Raw genomic sequence first — 16,208 nt, forward strand, 5'->3', positions numbered from 1 at the left:
CTTGTGGGAATTGTAGTCCAGTCCTTGGGAATTGTAGTCCCTGGCCACCCCTGTGATAGAGCGATTCTTCACAAATTGTGTTCCCAGGGCAGGGTGAAGCACCTGCACGTTCAGCCCAGAGATCTCGAGGAGTATATTGAGCAAATGGAGAAAGTCTTGCAGTGCTACGTTAAAAGGATGCAGTGGCTTTTGTCAGGTACGTTTGGCCCCAGTCGCGGGATCCCACTCGGAAGATGGTGACTCTGCTTAAACCAACGTGAAACGTTCTGCTGGTCTCGCTTGCCGAATGGATTTATACTCTGCTTTTCTCCCCAAAGGGGCTGACCACATCAATAAATGCAGCGAAAACAGAACAGGAAAAAAATGTGATTGAAACCATACAAACTCCAGAGGACATGGGGTTGGAGGTTCTGGGTTGAGAAATGCCTGGAGATTTTTAGGGTGGATTATTATTCACCGAATGGATCAGTGTGGTTTAGCCAGAGGATCGTGGGATGGTCGGGCAGCCAGGCAAGAGATGTTGGAAGTGGGTTTGCCATCGCCTGCCTGCACATCATGCCCTCCATGGTCTTTCGAGGTCTCCCATCCAAATACAATCCAGGGCTGACCCTGCTGAGCTTCCATGATCTGACGAGATGGGTGGGCTGTCTGGGAGTCCAGGGGGGCGGGGAGGGACCTCAGCGGAGTATAACGCTATGGAGTCCGCCCTCCGAAGCAACCACGTTCTCCAGGTGAACTGCCAGGCTTCCTCGGGAGGTGGTGGGTTCTCCATCTTTGGAGATTTCTAAACAGAGGCTGGAGAGCCATCTGACGGAGAGGCTGATTCTGTGAAGGCAAAGGGGTGGCAGGTTTCAGTAGATGAGCGATAGGGATGTGAGTGTCCTGCATAGTGCAGGGGGTTGGACTAGATGACCCAGGAGGTCCCTTCCAACTCTATGATTCTATGAGTCTAGTTGTAATTCCAGGATTCCTCCAGCTGCCGCCTGGAGCCTGGCAACCCAAGAGCTGTGGGCTAAGAGCTACTGGCCAGCCCCGAGCCTGTTCCTGGCGGCCGGAAGAGCAGGGAAAAACCTCTGCTGGCTTGGTGCCACTGACAGTCCCAAAGGGGGCCTCCCTGTCACTGCCCCATCGCCCTGCAGGTGTGAACCTCTGCAAGGCACTCCAGGGTGTAAAAACCTCTCCTTGTAAAGGGAGAACTTCCCCTTCCAGATCCATTCCTGCCTTCTGCTGATTCTTTCTTCTCTTTCCTGCATGCTGACTTTTCGGACAGGCTTGGCCCTGAACGCTTGTTAAAGTCAAGCCATGTTGGAACATGATGCGTTTGATCTTTATTTTTTTTGGGGGGGGGGCGACACGAACAGGAAGCCGCAGATTGTTCGGGGTGATCTTGGAAGCCAGTGTCTGCATCCTGATCGATACCTCGGGATCCATGGAGCCGTCTTTGGAGCAAGTCACCCGAGAGCTGGCCTCCCTGATCTGGGAACAGCTGAGACAGAACCAGGCCAAGTAAGGAGGCTGCAGTGGGGAAAGAAACCCACTTGTTTCAAATTTTGGCTTCCTTTTGGCTGGCTGGGTGCAGGAGGCAGCTGAGGAAAAGGGGGTGGCGAATGGCAGGGCTCTGAAACAAAGAGGGACGGGGGCAGGTGGGGGGATTAATGCTGCCTGCTAGGGTTGCCAACCTCCAGGCGGTAGCAGGAGATCTCCTGGGATTGCAAATGGTCCCCATGTGACCAAGATTATTTCACCAGGAGAAAATGGCTGCTTGGGAAGGTGGACAAAGTGGCATTCTGCCTCCTTGAAGTCCTTCCCCTCCCCAAATCCCACACCCCTCAGGCTCCAGCCCCCAAATCTCCAGGGCTGGCCATTCTACAGCCTGCACTTCATTCTGTGTTGAGGTGCCAGTGTGTCTAGCTGTGCTGAGACCAGCCAGGCAAGTCTCCCGAGCAAATAAACCAGGGATCCCCAACCAGAGCTCTGTGGACCCCTGTGGGTGAAAGAATCCTAGAATCCTAGAGTTGGAAGGGACCTCCAAGGTCATCTAGTCCAACCCCCTGCACTATGCAGGTATCCACAACTACCTGCCCACACCCAGTGACCCCAATTTCATGCCCAAGTGACCCCCCCACCTACCCACTGGAAACCAGCAGTCTCAGAAACGTGATGCTGGAAACGAGGCCGTAGGTGAGACGCTTCCTGCTTCGGGGCAACCTGAGAACCGGACTTGGCTGGCTGGAAGAAACGCGTCTCCCTTTCCAGGTTCAATTTGATCAGCTTTGCGGAAGAGGTGGTCGCATGGCAAGAGTGCCTGGCGGAGGCCACGGATGAAGCGTGCCACGATGCCGTGCAGTGGGTCTCCACGTTTCGGGCACACGGGAATACATCCATCCTCAGGGCCTTGCAGGTGGGTGAGGCTGGGCAAAGGTATTGCCTCAGAGCTGGCAGGGGCATCCGTGTGGCAGACAACCCTCTCGCTTCCGGACCTGTTTCATAGATTGGCATGATGACGCCTGGGGTGGCAACGTGGAGCCTCCATGTTCAGGGGCAGTGTGTCTTTGAATCACATTTGCTGTGGGGAAGGGGTGGCATCCACACCCTGTCTGTTGACCTTCCAACTGGCCACTGCGAGAAACAGGATGCAGGATTGTATATACACCATTACACTCATCCAGAGGGCTTTTCTCACATGGTTAAGCTACAGACCACAGGAAGATCCTGCGTTGAGCAGGGGGTTGGACTAGATGGCCTGTATGGCCCCTTCCAACTTTGTGATTCTATGATTCTATGATTCTGATTCTATGATTCTATTATTCTGATTCTATGATTCTGATTCTATGATTCTATGTTTCTATGATTCTGATTCTATGATTCTATGATTCTGATTCTATGATTCTATGATTCTGATTCTATGATTCTGATTCTATGATTCTGTTTCTATGTTTCTATGTTTCTATGATTCTATGATTCTGATTCTATGATTCTATGTTTCTATGATTCTGATTCTATGATTCTGATTCTATGATTCTATGATTCTATGATTCTGATTCTATGATTCTATGTTTCTATGATTCTGATTCTATGATTCTATGTTTCTATGATTCTGATTCTATGATTCTGATTCTGTTTCTATGATTCTATGATTCTATGATTCTGATTCTATGATTCTGATTCTATGATTCTATGTTTCTATGATTCTATGTTTCTATGATTCTATGATTCTGATTCTATGATTCTATGTTTCTATGATTCTGATTCTATGATTCTGATTCTGTTTCTATGATTCTATGATTCTATGATTCTGATTCTATGATTCTATGTTTCTATGATTCTGATTCTATGATTCTATGTTTCTATGATTCTGATTCTATGATTCTGATTCTGTTTCTATGATTCTATGATTCTATGATTCTGATTCTATGATTCTGATTCTATGATTCTATGTTTCTATGATTCTATGTTTCTATGATTCTGATTCTATGATTCTATGTTTCTATGATTCTGATTCTATGATTCTGATTCTGTTTCTATGATTCTATGATTCTATGATTCTGATTCTATGATTCTATGTTTCTATGATTCTGATTCTATGATTCTATGTTTCTATGATTCTGATTCTATGATTCTGATTCTGTTTCTATGATTCTATGATTCTATGATTCTGATTCTATGATTCTGATTCTATGATTCTATGTTTCTATGATTCTATGTTTCTATGATTCTATGATTCTGATTCTATGATTCTATGTTTCTATGATTCTGATTCTATGATTCTGATTCTGTTTCTATGATTCTATGATTCTATGATTCTGATTCTATGATTCTATGTTTCTATGATTCTGATTCTATGATTCTATGTTTCTATGATTCTGATTCTATGATTCTGATTCTGTTTCTATGATTCTATGATTCTATGATTCTGATTCTATGATTCTGATTCTATGATTCTATGTTTCTATGATTCTATGTTTCTATGATTCTATGATTCTGATTCTATGATTCTATGTTTCTATGATTCTGATTCTATGATTCTGATTCTGTTTCTATGATTCTATGATTCTATGATTCTGATTCTATGATTCTATGTTTCTATGATTCTGATTCTATGATTCTATGTTTCTATGATTCTGATTCTATGATTCTGATTCTGTTTCTATGATTCTATGATTCTATGATTCTGATTCTATGATTCTGATTCTATGATTCTATGTTTCTATGATTCTATGTTTCTATGATTCTAAGAGGACGTAAGAAATGAACTGGGAGAGGCAGGTCTTGCAGATTCCGTACTCTCTTGGCATTACCTTTCTCTCTCGTTCTCTCTGCCTTTGTAAGGATTTGCGGGGTAACGGCTAGAAACATAGACTTGTAGGAGGTCCTGTTTTGAGTGGGAAAGGTGTTTAGCTCTGCAATCTCTGCATGGTTTTGCTGCAACTCCCCTCCTGCATTATGTTAGTGGGGTGGAGGGGAGAGATAAGTGTTTCCTTCATGTATGCCTGCCAAGACGGTGCAGAAGATAACGGATTGGGATAGTTAGTTTGTAGCAGGGCTGAACCGAATGTTCGATGGCAAACAATTGTTCAGGGAATTAGAATCCCTGAACCCTTTATTGGCATAAAACAATTGTTCTGGGAGTGTAGCACGCCGACCCTGCCAAAGGTAAAGGCATTGGGGGGGGGAGGTGTTTTTCTTTTTTCCTTCTCCGATTGGCGTCTCAACCATGGGCCAGTTGGTGCTGAGCACGCTCTGTTTCATCGACGGATGCTGAGGCCCTGTCATTCTGCTTTTCCAGAGAGCTCTCCATCTTCAGGGCGTGGATGCTCTGTACGTGCTGACGGATGGGAAACCAGACAGCAGCTGTGCTTTGATTCTACAAGAAATCAAAATGCTGAGGAAGCACCACGCGGTCCCCATCCACACCATCTCCTTGAACTGCTCCGACAGGTGAATATTTGCTTCGCTGAGAAAAGTGACACTTAAAGCGAAGAAGTCACGCTTGACCGGGCTGGGGGCGGTAGGAGTATCTGTAAAAATACTCCTTTATTTCTCGCTCACAGTTTCCTCCTCTGCTTCCTCTGGGGGTTCAGGGCAAGGTGTGCGCTTCCTTCCTTCCCGTCTAACAAATGAGGCAATTTTAATTTTAATTTTAATTTTAATTTTAATTTTAATTTTAATTTTAATTTTAATTTTAATTTTAATTTTAATTTTAATTTTAATTTTAATTTTAATTTTAATTTTAATTTTTATTTTTATTTTTATTTTTATTTTTATTTTTATTTTTATTTTTATTTTTATTTTTATTTTTATTTTTATTTTTATTTTTATTTTTAATTATTATTTGATTTATTTCCCGCCACTCCCTGGGTAGGCTCGTGGCAGGTCTCAGTTGTCTTAAAAACCCCAATTAAAACCCCATTAAAAGACATTAAAATCGTAACATAACATGGCGGCAGCCAATCACAATCTACTCCCACCTACCCAGGTGATAGAGAATGGGGGGGGGGCTTGGTTGTCAGGGCCTCTTTCCCTCCTGCCACCCACCCCTCTGCACACAAGATCCTCAAAGGGCTCTGAAAGGTTTCTAAAGGGCTATTTTTCAAGAACTCTCTTGTAAATTGAAATATTACCTGGCCTTATTGCTACTGATGACCAAACCACCCCCTCCCTGGAAAAACAACAGCACTCTGTTTAGCTTAGTCCAAGACCAGAATACAGAGCTAGACATAATAAAACATGACAATAAGTCAAACTTCTTGTTATAAATAGATTTTTTTTGATATAGGGAAATAAAACATGACGCTCCTGATGTTTGCTTAGACCTCTGAGCTCACAGATCTCTCTGCCTGCATTTGCCGAAATATACTCCTGATGGTCAATATAAGAATTTAATTTACCTTGAAATTTGAATTCCAATTTGATTTTATATTGTGATTTAGGATTTAATGGGATTTTAATAGTGTTGTGAGCTGAGAGAAGGCAGAGTCAGAGATTAAATAAAAAATTGAACAATAAATATTAATCCAGGATTGATTTATGTTAAGTCGACCGTTCAGCTTGGTCCATTTCGTGTCCCTGACCTGGATGGCTAAGGCTAGCCTGAACTCCTCAGAGCTAGGAAGGTGATCCGGGTTGGCCCTTGTTGGTACTTAGATGGGAAGCCCAGAGTTCCTGCCCAAAGGCATGGAGTGGCAAGCCACCTCTGAACATCTCTCAGCTTCGAAATCCTACAGCAGGGATGGCCAAACGGTGGCTCTCCAGATGTCCCTGGACTTCAGTCCCCATAAGCTGGCAGGGGCTTATGGGAACTGTAGTCCATGGACATCTGGAGAGCCACCATTTGGCCACCCCTGTGACATGATGGCAAAAAAACAAGAACAGAAAAACTAGTTTGGTGCAATGGCTTGAGGTGGCAGAGTATGATTTCATTCATCCATCTACCCACCCACCCATCCACCCGCCCACCCATCCACCCATCCATCCATCCATCCAATCATCCATCCATCCATCCATCCATCCATCCATCCATCCATCCATCCATCCATCCATCCATCCATTCATTCATCCATCCATCCATCCATCCATCCATCCATCCATCCATCCATCCATCCATCCATCCATCCATCCATCCATCCAATCATTCATTCATTCATTCATTCATCCATCCATCCATCCATCCATCCATCCATCCATCCATCCATCCATCCATTCATTCATCCATCCATCCATCCATCCATCCATCCAATCATTCATTCATTCATTCATCCATCCATCCATCCATCCATCCATCCAATCATTCATCCATCCATCCATCCATTCATTCATTCATTCATTCATTCATTCATTCATTCATTCATTCATTCATTCATATTTATATACCACCCTCCCCAAAGGCTCCGGGCGGTTTACATATAGCTGATACTATACATGGAACCATACATTTAATGACTATAACATTCATATTATTAACTGATATATAACCGGGTAACAGTAGAACAGCATAACATACACCTGAATTCAAATTCCTGCTCAGCCACACTCTCCTATGACTATGAGCCTACCTCACAGGGCGGTTGTGAAGATACGAGGGTGAGCTCCTTGGAGAAAAGGGCAGGAGAAAAATTTAGTGGATAATCTCTCTCCTTTCTGTGCCCACGGGGGCCCAAAATGACTTAAGACAAGAGCTGACCAGGCAGAGAACTCCGTCAGAGCTGCTGGCTCGACATAGCCTTAGAATGCCTTTGGGGAGACTGTTCCCAGCCCTTCCTTGCTCTCTTTTGGCCTTCCACAGAGGAGCAAACGACTTTCTCAAGAAGCTGGCATGCCAGACGGGGGGACGCTACCATCGCTGCCACGCGGACGCGGACGGACAGCTGGCAGCCCATCGGATGCTGACAGGAGGCTTCAAGGACGAAGACGTACGCTCAGTCTTCACGTTCCTGCCCGCTGCGTTTCTTTTTAAAGCCGTTTTTTTGAAAAAAAAACCTTCTTCCCCTTTAAATCACAACCGCATTCTGGTTTTTTAATTAAAGATGACAATAATGACGCTGAAAATCCCATCCCTTGTTTAGAATCGGTTCTGATCTGTCCCCCACGCTTCCGTTTGTTGAGGCACACAGAAATAGGCGCTAGGAAAAAAAAAGAGAATTTTTTTTGGGGGGGAAAAGTCTTCACAGAGATCTGTTGCGAGAGAAACGTACGTCTGCAACATTCGGACACTGGCAAATATGACGAGATCGAGAGATTTGGGTCAGCGGCGGTTTGGTTTGTTTCTCTGTGGCAGGGGCTCATGGGGATCGTAGTCCGTGGCTCTCTGGAGAGCCACCATTTGGCCGCCCCTGCTCTTTTGAGGTCAACGCGTGCAGATTCACGGACGTGTTTTCTTTTAGGATCCGGTTTTCCCTGCGTTTGAAGGAGACGATTTAAAGGCGCTTGCTGAGGAAGTAGCCAAAGCCAGGAGCTACTTAGCCCAGGCCAGGCATTTAAGGTGGGTGTCTTAGATAGCTGAACGGTTGGACAGCTAGCCAGTGGGGCTGGCGTCTGTGTTGGTGGGGCTGTGTTGCCATTACTCACAGTTTTGGTGCTGTTTTGCTCTTTGCTTGCAGCAGGCTCTCTCAACCGGGGTTTTGTGAAATGCTGGGGTTTCTTGACGGCCTTGGCGGGGTTTCTCGCCTCCTGCCCCCATTTGGCGATAGGGCCAATGATGGGGAACAGAGGGGAAGTTCTGCTTCCCAACCTGATTCTGGGGTTTCTCGAAGCCCGAAGAATGTTTCAGGGGGTTCTCAATGGTAAGAAGGATGAGAAAGGCCATGTTAATATTTGGAGAGAGGGTTGGTTCTCAGGATCTCTTTCCCTTGGGGTAGCTCTTGCATCTGCTGAAATAAAACATCACTCCCAGCAGAATAGGCCTGCGGGATCCAACCCAGTGGGGGATTTTGTTTGCCTTCTTTCTGGAGGAAGGACCAGGAAGGAGTGACCATGTTGACAAAAGTATACTGGGGGAATCATTTAGTTTGCACCGTAAGCTACAACGTTTGTCTGGTTCATTCACATAAAGCGATAAAACCAACTAGAGGGGGGGAGTCTTGCTGTTGAACACCACCCTGTTTTCAGAATCTTATGAAATCCCACGGCCGACATAATTATGAACTACTCGTGTTGACGCCAGAGAAGAACAGTAATAATATTCATATAATTGCTGTGTCTCCCTCTCCCTTCCCATTAGATCTCTGTTGGAAAGAAAGAATTTAGATCAAAAAGAGCAGTCCTCCTAATTCAGCAGCCTCCAGGTAGGATCAAAAGAAATCTCTGCAGGCATAAAAGTTGAGAATTATTATTATTACTGTTACTATTACTACCACTACCACTATTACCATTACTACTACCACCATCACCATTACTTCTACTACTATTACCTTTACTACTACCACCATTACCATTACTTCTACTACTATTACCTTTACTACTACCACTACCATTACTACTACTACCATTACTACTACTACTACTATTACCATTACTGCTGCTGCTGCTGCCATTACTACTACTACTACTACTGCTACTACTACTACTACTGCTGCTGCTGCTGCTGCTGCTACTACTACTACTACTACTACTACTACTACTATTTGGATTTATTGCCCACCACTCCCAGCAGAGCTGGTTACAAATGAATGAATAAAACAATCCCCTAAAAACCCCATTAAAACATAACAATTCAGAGCAACTCAAAGATGGCGGCAACCAACCCTCCACCCACCAACGCCGTGAACCCGGACGACTGCTGACCATCATTGTTAACATAGGAAGGAACTCATTCCTCCTTACAACTCCTTTGTTCTCCTTCATCCTCTTTTGGGGTGTGGGTGGAAGAACCAGGAATATAAAACAAAGTGTTATGCTGATGACGTGGCATTAACTGTTGAAAAATTATGGACAGCATTTTAGCTTATGGGAGGGTTTCTGGTTACACAATCAGCAGAACCAAAATGTAGATTTTTCTCTATTCAAATGACGGTACAAAAATAAAAGAAATAAAATCCTCAACACGCTATACGGTAAATCCTAACAAAATGAAATACCTAGGCATCTCTCTGGACAAAAACTTAGATAAGCTAATGCTAAATAACTACAATAATATTTGGTCTCAGATAAAATTTGGCTTTGAAAGATGGAGTAGGCAGCAATTTTCCTCCCAAAAATAATTTCATTTTCCAGATTTTGACATCAGAGAACAAACAATACAGAAGTGGCAAAGTGGGATCATTAGGAATTACAATTCATTAGGAATTACAAAAGACCAAGAATTGCATTTAAGGCCTTGCAAGATAAGAAAACAAGAGGGGGCCTGGGAGTCCCAAATTTGATATTATACTATCATGCAGCAGCACTCACCTGGGTGGCAGATTGGATCAACAACCCAATAAAGAGAGAGATTGAAAAAGCCGGACTTACTCAGGGTCTGCATAACATACTCTGGCCTCAAGGTAAAGGAAGACTAACAAAAGATGCTCACCTTGTAAGGGGTCCACTGATCAAAATCTGAAGAAAATACCGAGAAAGAATCGGCCTGGAAACATCCCCACTCCATTCATTCATTCATTCATTCATTCATTCATTCATTCATTCATTCATTCATTCATTCATTCATTCATTCATTCAATGGGTTTATATCCTGACGTTCTTGGAGACCAGCTCACGGTGGCTTGCAAAAAACAACCCAGACAATAAAACCCCATAAAATACCTATTAAAACCTCAATAATTACAATTACAACAACACAAAGATGGCAAAAACAACCCTCCTAAGAGGAAGGCCCTTACGTGGGTGGCATGGGGGAAAACCAAGCTGTGCTAAGCTGCCTGGCTCAAAGTACCAAAGGGGACCCATACCATTTACTGTAGCCCTGGCCCCGACTGTAGACCTGGCGGAAAACCTCTGTTTTACAAGCCCTATGGAAATCACCTGCCAAGGCATTTATGGATCAGGCACAAATGCTCAGAATTGGCTTGCTGAGTTATCAAGACCTGATAACCTCAAAAGGAGATCTCAAAGACTACAATCTACTAGCCAAAGAAAACAAAAACTTAGACTGGCTAATGCATAGACAACTAGTCTCAAGAATGATGGAAGAACAGTTCAACGAGGCAAACAATTACGAGCTGATACAGATTTTGAAATTCAAACCAAAACAAACAAGCCACATCTTCTAATGCCTTTTATGGATGGATACAGAAGAAGAACAAGTGAAGAAATGCATGATCCAATGGATGCAGAGCTTTGGGCACAATTCAATATGAAGAGTGGCAACAATTGTGGTCAAACCCCCTAAAACTAACCGAATCTCAGCAATTAAAAGAGGGATGGTACCAAGTATTCTGCAGACGGTACATCACTCCAAAAAATTTGGGTCAAAGTGCACTCTGAGATACAGGATATAGTGAACTGTAAATTCCCACTACATGCCAAATTGATGGCCAAATTATCAAGATTACTCCACAGGGAATCACCCAAAGGCTTTCGGCAATGATGGGAATGCCTCAGGGCTTACAAAGGAAAATCATAATGTCTGAGGGATGTAGAGAAACAAACTGCAAGAAGGAAGTATTAAATGTTAAAGTGAATCTTTCTAATAACACACACTCTCTCTATGTCCTCTTAACTGTTTGCGCATCTATTATGGCATTAATAACTAATATAGAATATTAATTAAAACAATTAAAACCCAATAAAACTTGTTATCCCACAACGAGGGAGTTGTAATTCACTGTCTAAACTCCAAATTATGGGCCTCCCTACAAACAGATGAGCCTCTTGTGGCGCAGAGTGGTAAGGCAGCCGTCTGAAAGCTTTGCCCATAAGGCTGGGAGTTCGATCCCAGCAGCCGGCTCAAGGTTGACTCAGCCTTCCCTCCTTCCGAGGTCGGTAAAATGAGTCCCCAGCTTGCTGGGGGTAAACGGTCATGACTGGGGAAGGCACTGGCAAACCACCCCGTATTGAGTCTGCCATGAAAACGCTAGAGGGCGTCACCCCAAGGGTCAGACATGACTCGGTGCTTGCACAGGGGATACCTTTACCTTTACCTTACAAACAGGGGGGGGGGGCTATAACGATTAATACGAACAAAATCTGGCTTGTCATCTCTTGTTCTCTCTTCTAGATCGTTGGGGTTTCGCACGATTGGTAAATTTCTAATTCGGCCAATGGCAACATGAGCATCCGGACAACTTTCTTTAAAGAAACAAGGGGAAAAGAAGAAGGGGACTCAGACAAACATACCAGAAAAGTCTAGAGCAATCTTTATTAGACACGAACCTAGCTGGATAAAATAAATGAACGTACGTGAACTATATCGGACTGAATCAATGACTGCAAAGGACGAACCTCGCTTACAATGTAATATAAATGTGAAATACAAACATGTATGTTTATTCTGAAAATAAAAAAATATATTATAATAATAATAAAAAGGAGCCTCTGCTGAAAGTAAAGGATTTAGTTACCTTTCAAATATGGTTGCCAAGCAGATTTAGAGAAGATTTAGAGGACCAAGCCCTATGAAGATAGTTTGAGGGACTTGGGAATGTTCAGCCTGGAGAAAAGGAGGTTGAGAGGGGACATGATAGCCCTCTTTAAGTATTTGAAAGGTTGTCACTTGGAGGAGGGCAGGAGGCTGTTTCCGTTGGCTACAGAGGAGAGGACACGCAGTAATGGGTTTAAACTACAAGTACAACAATATAGGCTAGATATCAGGAAAAAATGTTCACAGTCAGAGTAGTTCAGCAGTGGAATAGGCTGCCTAAGGAGGTGGTGACCTCCCCCTCCCCAAATGTTAATCCTTGGTTCTTTATATTTAAAAAAGGAGCTGGAATCATTGGCTGACCTGCCTCTTGAAGGCATGGACCGAGAGGTCTGCTCCAAATAACTTCTAAGCAGGTTGCATCAGAAGCCACTTTCTTCCTGGCCTCTTCTCCCTTGCTAATTGCCTTCATGGATACCTGTTGGACGTCCCGTGCCCTGTCCTTCCTGCACATCTTCCAAACCCTAAAATGAGTCGGTGATGGAGCAGGTGACCTGCAGAACCTGCCAGCGACTGATTCGGTCTCTGCTTAGAGGCAGAAGTGAATAATGCTTCATGGCTCTTGAGCATACCTGTGATCTTGAGCATACCTGTGATCTTGAGCATGACTTTAAGCTTGTAGTTTCTTTCACGAGCTTTCGACCTTTCCTCCCATCTCCCTTGTGGACCTGAATGTCGCTCAACTCCAGTTTGTTTCAAGAGGGCTTGCATGGAGGTTTCTCCTGGACTTGGGTCATATCTGTTCCCAGAAGCCAGTGAGGATGGGGCCACGCTCCGAATACGACCGCCAATGTACAGCAGACGAATAGATAAGGAGCAGGGCCTTTTCCGTGGCTGCCCCAGTAAGGAACCCTGGTTCAAATGATCTTTTTTTCTCTGTGGACACCATTTCCCACCCATCCCCTCAAAGGGATGGATATCATCTCATGCTCACAAAATATTGGCACCCTGGTACAATTTCCAGATTAATCTGCAAGCGTCGTGATTGTTGGTTGTCTTTTGTTGACTTCTGGCTGACTGTCCAGCCGAATCACTAAGTTTTCCACATCCCTGAAAACTTGCTTATGCCTGCTCATTGGATCTGAAGCTGAGCTGAGGGGGAGGTTAGTTATGGTGCACAGATCTCGTGACCCAGCATCGGAAGCGGTCCCAGGCCGGGGGACGTACATCAAAGCTGTGAAACCTCAAAAGAACTGCAGCCTCTTGCTGCTTGGAATATATATATATTTTGCTACTGACTGATCCGTAGAGGAAGTCTCCATCTTATTTCTGACTCTAATTCCTCTCACCAAATCGATAATGTGTTTTCTTCCAACGGTCCTTGAAAGATTTTTCTCTCTGCCGTGGGAATGATCTAAATATGCTGAGAGTTATCTGTTTCCGTGGGCCCAACGGGTTACTGTTTTGATTACGCATTATGTTATTAAACAGTGGCGCACGTAATGATCTCATGACATTTTTAGTCTGTATGGCGTGAAGGAGGAGGAGGAGAACTTCTTTGGCTTGATAGAGTCATTCAAAATGGCGGAAGGAAACACCTGAAGGTCTGCTGACATCACAGGTGATTTCATGATGACCTCCATGCTGCAAATGGTGTCTTAGGAGGGTATAATCTTTCATTTATTTATATTCATTTACATTCATTTATAGAGTGCCGCTCTCCACAAATGGGCTTGAGGCAGATTACAGAAATAGCATAAACATTCATAGAGCCAGTTTGGTGTAGTGGTTAGGAGTGTGGACTTCTAATCTGGCATGCCAGGTTCGATTCTGCACTCCCCCACATGCAACCAGCTGGGTGACCTTGGGCTCGCCACGGCACTGATAAAGCTGTTCTGACCGAGCAGTGATATCAGGGCTCTCTCAGCCTCACCCACCCCACAGGGTGTCTGTTGTGGGGAGAGGAAAGGGAGGTGAATGTAAGCCGCTTTGAGCCTCCTTCGGGTAGGGAAAAGCGGCATATAAGAACCAACTCTTCTTCTTCTTCATTTGAAACTCTGGGTGTAAAAATCAAGGGGGGGGAGAGTGGGTTGTGCCGCAGTATGAGGGGTCTGGACCGTCTTCTCAGCTTCCCCCCTTCTTTCTGGCCTCCATGAGGCGAAGCTGCCCTAGAGGGAGAGGGAGCAAAGGGAAGGCTATGGGTGTTGGGTGGTGATGTCACTTCCTGTGACATGGCACTTCCAAGGGCGTGGTCAGCTGACATCCCTTCTCCTCAAAGCCCGAACATTTGTTTCCTCCATGGGCAGAAGGTTGGAAAAGTCTGTTCTGGGGTCTTCTGCACTGGGGTGAAGTGGAGGAAACCCAAGAGGGGCAGTTTGTTTGGGAGAAGAGGCTTGTGGACAGCAAAGAGACTGGCCAACAGGAAAGGCCTTAGCATCTTCATGGGACCCCCAGGGACAGTGTGGGGCTTCCCTGACCTCCAATGAAGTATTTGGCACAAGGGAAACTGTCCTCAGTCTGAGATTTGCAGTTTCTCCTCCCTGCCACAAGTCCGGCTACACAACACAACTCCCCCCCACACAAATTCATTTAGAACAGGGGTAGTCAAACTGCGGCCCTCCAGATGCCCATGGACTACAATTCCCATGAACCCCTGCCAGCAATTCCAACTTGCTTAAAAGTCTTGTGTTGCTCCAGTAATGGATAGGTCAGTGCCATCATGTCACTTGGGCCAAGGGACAGTTCAAGAAGACTCCTTGATTCCTTCTCTCTGTAGTTAATTCCTCTGAGATTTCTTCCCCCTTCTTCTTTACATGTTATAACCCCCTTTTCCCCCTGCTCATAATAACATTATTTTTGTTCCCGACAATCCGATGCTTTGACATTGTTTTGCTCTCTTAATATTTTCATGCCGCAAGATCCTTGTGTTTTTTCATGACACACACGTTTATTAACTTCTACTATTAATATAGCTTTCTGCAGATGTATCATTTATTCAAATCAACATGCTACTGTTATGGGGCTTGCCCATTGAGAACAAATGAAACAGGCCCTCCCATCTGCCATTGGCTAAGCACATCTGTGAATGAGGGAGTGATGGACACGATTCCTCCCAGTTTGCAGCCAGGAGGAGAAATGGAGACCTCTCTCTGTCTCCCCTCCATCTGCAGAGGCCGGTCGGTTCCCCAGGAGGTCCACTGTTCTTCGGAGGGGTCCTGGGCTCAGCTCGAACCGGCAGAGTGGAGGAGCCTCTACAGCACCTCTGGGGTTCCCATCCGCGGCTGGAAGCAGGGGAAGGGCTGAATCCTGGGCAGGGTCCAGGCCCAAGGAATACGGGAGCACGTTATTTGACTCTCTATTGGGAAGTGATTTCTGCTCAACATGAAACCACCGGAACGGCCGGTTTGCATCCTTTCCAGAGTCAGTGGCTGGACAGCCCACGCCTTCTGTTCTGCTGTCACCAGAGCAACCCCCCCCCCACGAGGGACGGATTCTCCGCCACAGGAAAGCTCCGGAACCCATTGTGATGCGGGTCAGAACCGGGCTTTTCCGCTGGGAGCCCAGGGTCAAATGGTCATTTGATGCCAGAGCCTTCTTGCAAAAGGACCTATATCTGGATCCAAGTGCTGGAACTGGAGAGGAAACTGGTAAGAAGGACTTTGTTGATCTTTCTAGCATTGGGGAGACCCGGGGGTGTGTGCGTGTGCGTGTGTGTCTGTGTGTAAAAACCATTGCACAGAAAGAAGGGGAGAGGAATGCCAGAATATTCATAGAATCACAGAATCATAGAGTTGGAAGGGGCCATAGAGGCCATCTAGTCCAACCCCCTGCTCAACGCAGGATCAGCCCAAAGCATCCTGAAGCATCCAAGAAAAGTGTGTCTCCAACCTTTTCTTGAAGACTGCCAGTGAGGGGGAGCTCACCACCTCCTTAGGCAGCCTATTCCACTGCTGAACTACTCTGACTGTGAAGAACTTTTTCCTGATCTCTAGCCTATATCGTTGTACTTGAAGTTTAAACCCATTACTGCGTGTCCTCTCCTCTGCAGCCAGCAGAAACAGCATCCTGCCCTCCTCCAAGTGACAACCTTTCAAATACTTAAAGAGGGCTTAAAGAGGGCTCCCAATACCGGCTCCCATCTCCTCCTCCAGATTTTCGACTACCCTCCTGTTCTAGATGGGGACAGCCGTTCCATCAA

The 16,208-nt window shown here is 45.1% G+C and overlaps 1 protein-coding gene across 2 annotated transcripts in view; it reads left to right on the forward strand.

The window, feature by feature from the left end:
• LOC143827046 (von Willebrand factor A domain-containing protein 3A-like) overlaps positions 1 to 11,963 on the forward strand; it is a 45,433-nt gene extending 33,470 nt beyond the window's left edge. For both annotated transcript variants that reach the window (XM_077316220.1, XM_077316219.1), the window contains 8 exons: positions 88 to 196; positions 1,362 to 1,506; positions 2,257 to 2,401; positions 4,787 to 4,938; positions 7,283 to 7,409; positions 7,881 to 7,978; positions 8,717 to 8,780; positions 11,651 to 11,963. In XM_077316220.1, the coding sequence (XP_077172335.1) occupies positions 88 to 196; positions 1,362 to 1,506; positions 2,257 to 2,401; positions 4,787 to 4,938; positions 7,283 to 7,409; positions 7,881 to 7,978; positions 8,717 to 8,765 (825 nt within the window). In that variant the 3' untranslated portion in view covers positions 8,766 to 8,780; positions 11,651 to 11,963. The remainder of the gene's footprint in view (positions 1 to 87; positions 197 to 1,361; positions 1,507 to 2,256; positions 2,402 to 4,786; positions 4,939 to 7,282; positions 7,410 to 7,880; positions 7,979 to 8,716; positions 8,781 to 11,650) is intronic.
• The last annotated feature ends 4,245 nt before the right edge of the window (positions 11,964 to 16,208 follow it).

The sequence above is a fragment of the Paroedura picta genome, chromosome 17 (genome assembly GCF_049243985.1).
Source record: "Paroedura picta isolate Pp20150507F chromosome 17, Ppicta_v3.0, whole genome shotgun sequence".
NCBI classification, from domain to species: domain Eukaryota; kingdom Metazoa; phylum Chordata; class Lepidosauria; order Squamata; family Gekkonidae; genus Paroedura; species Paroedura picta.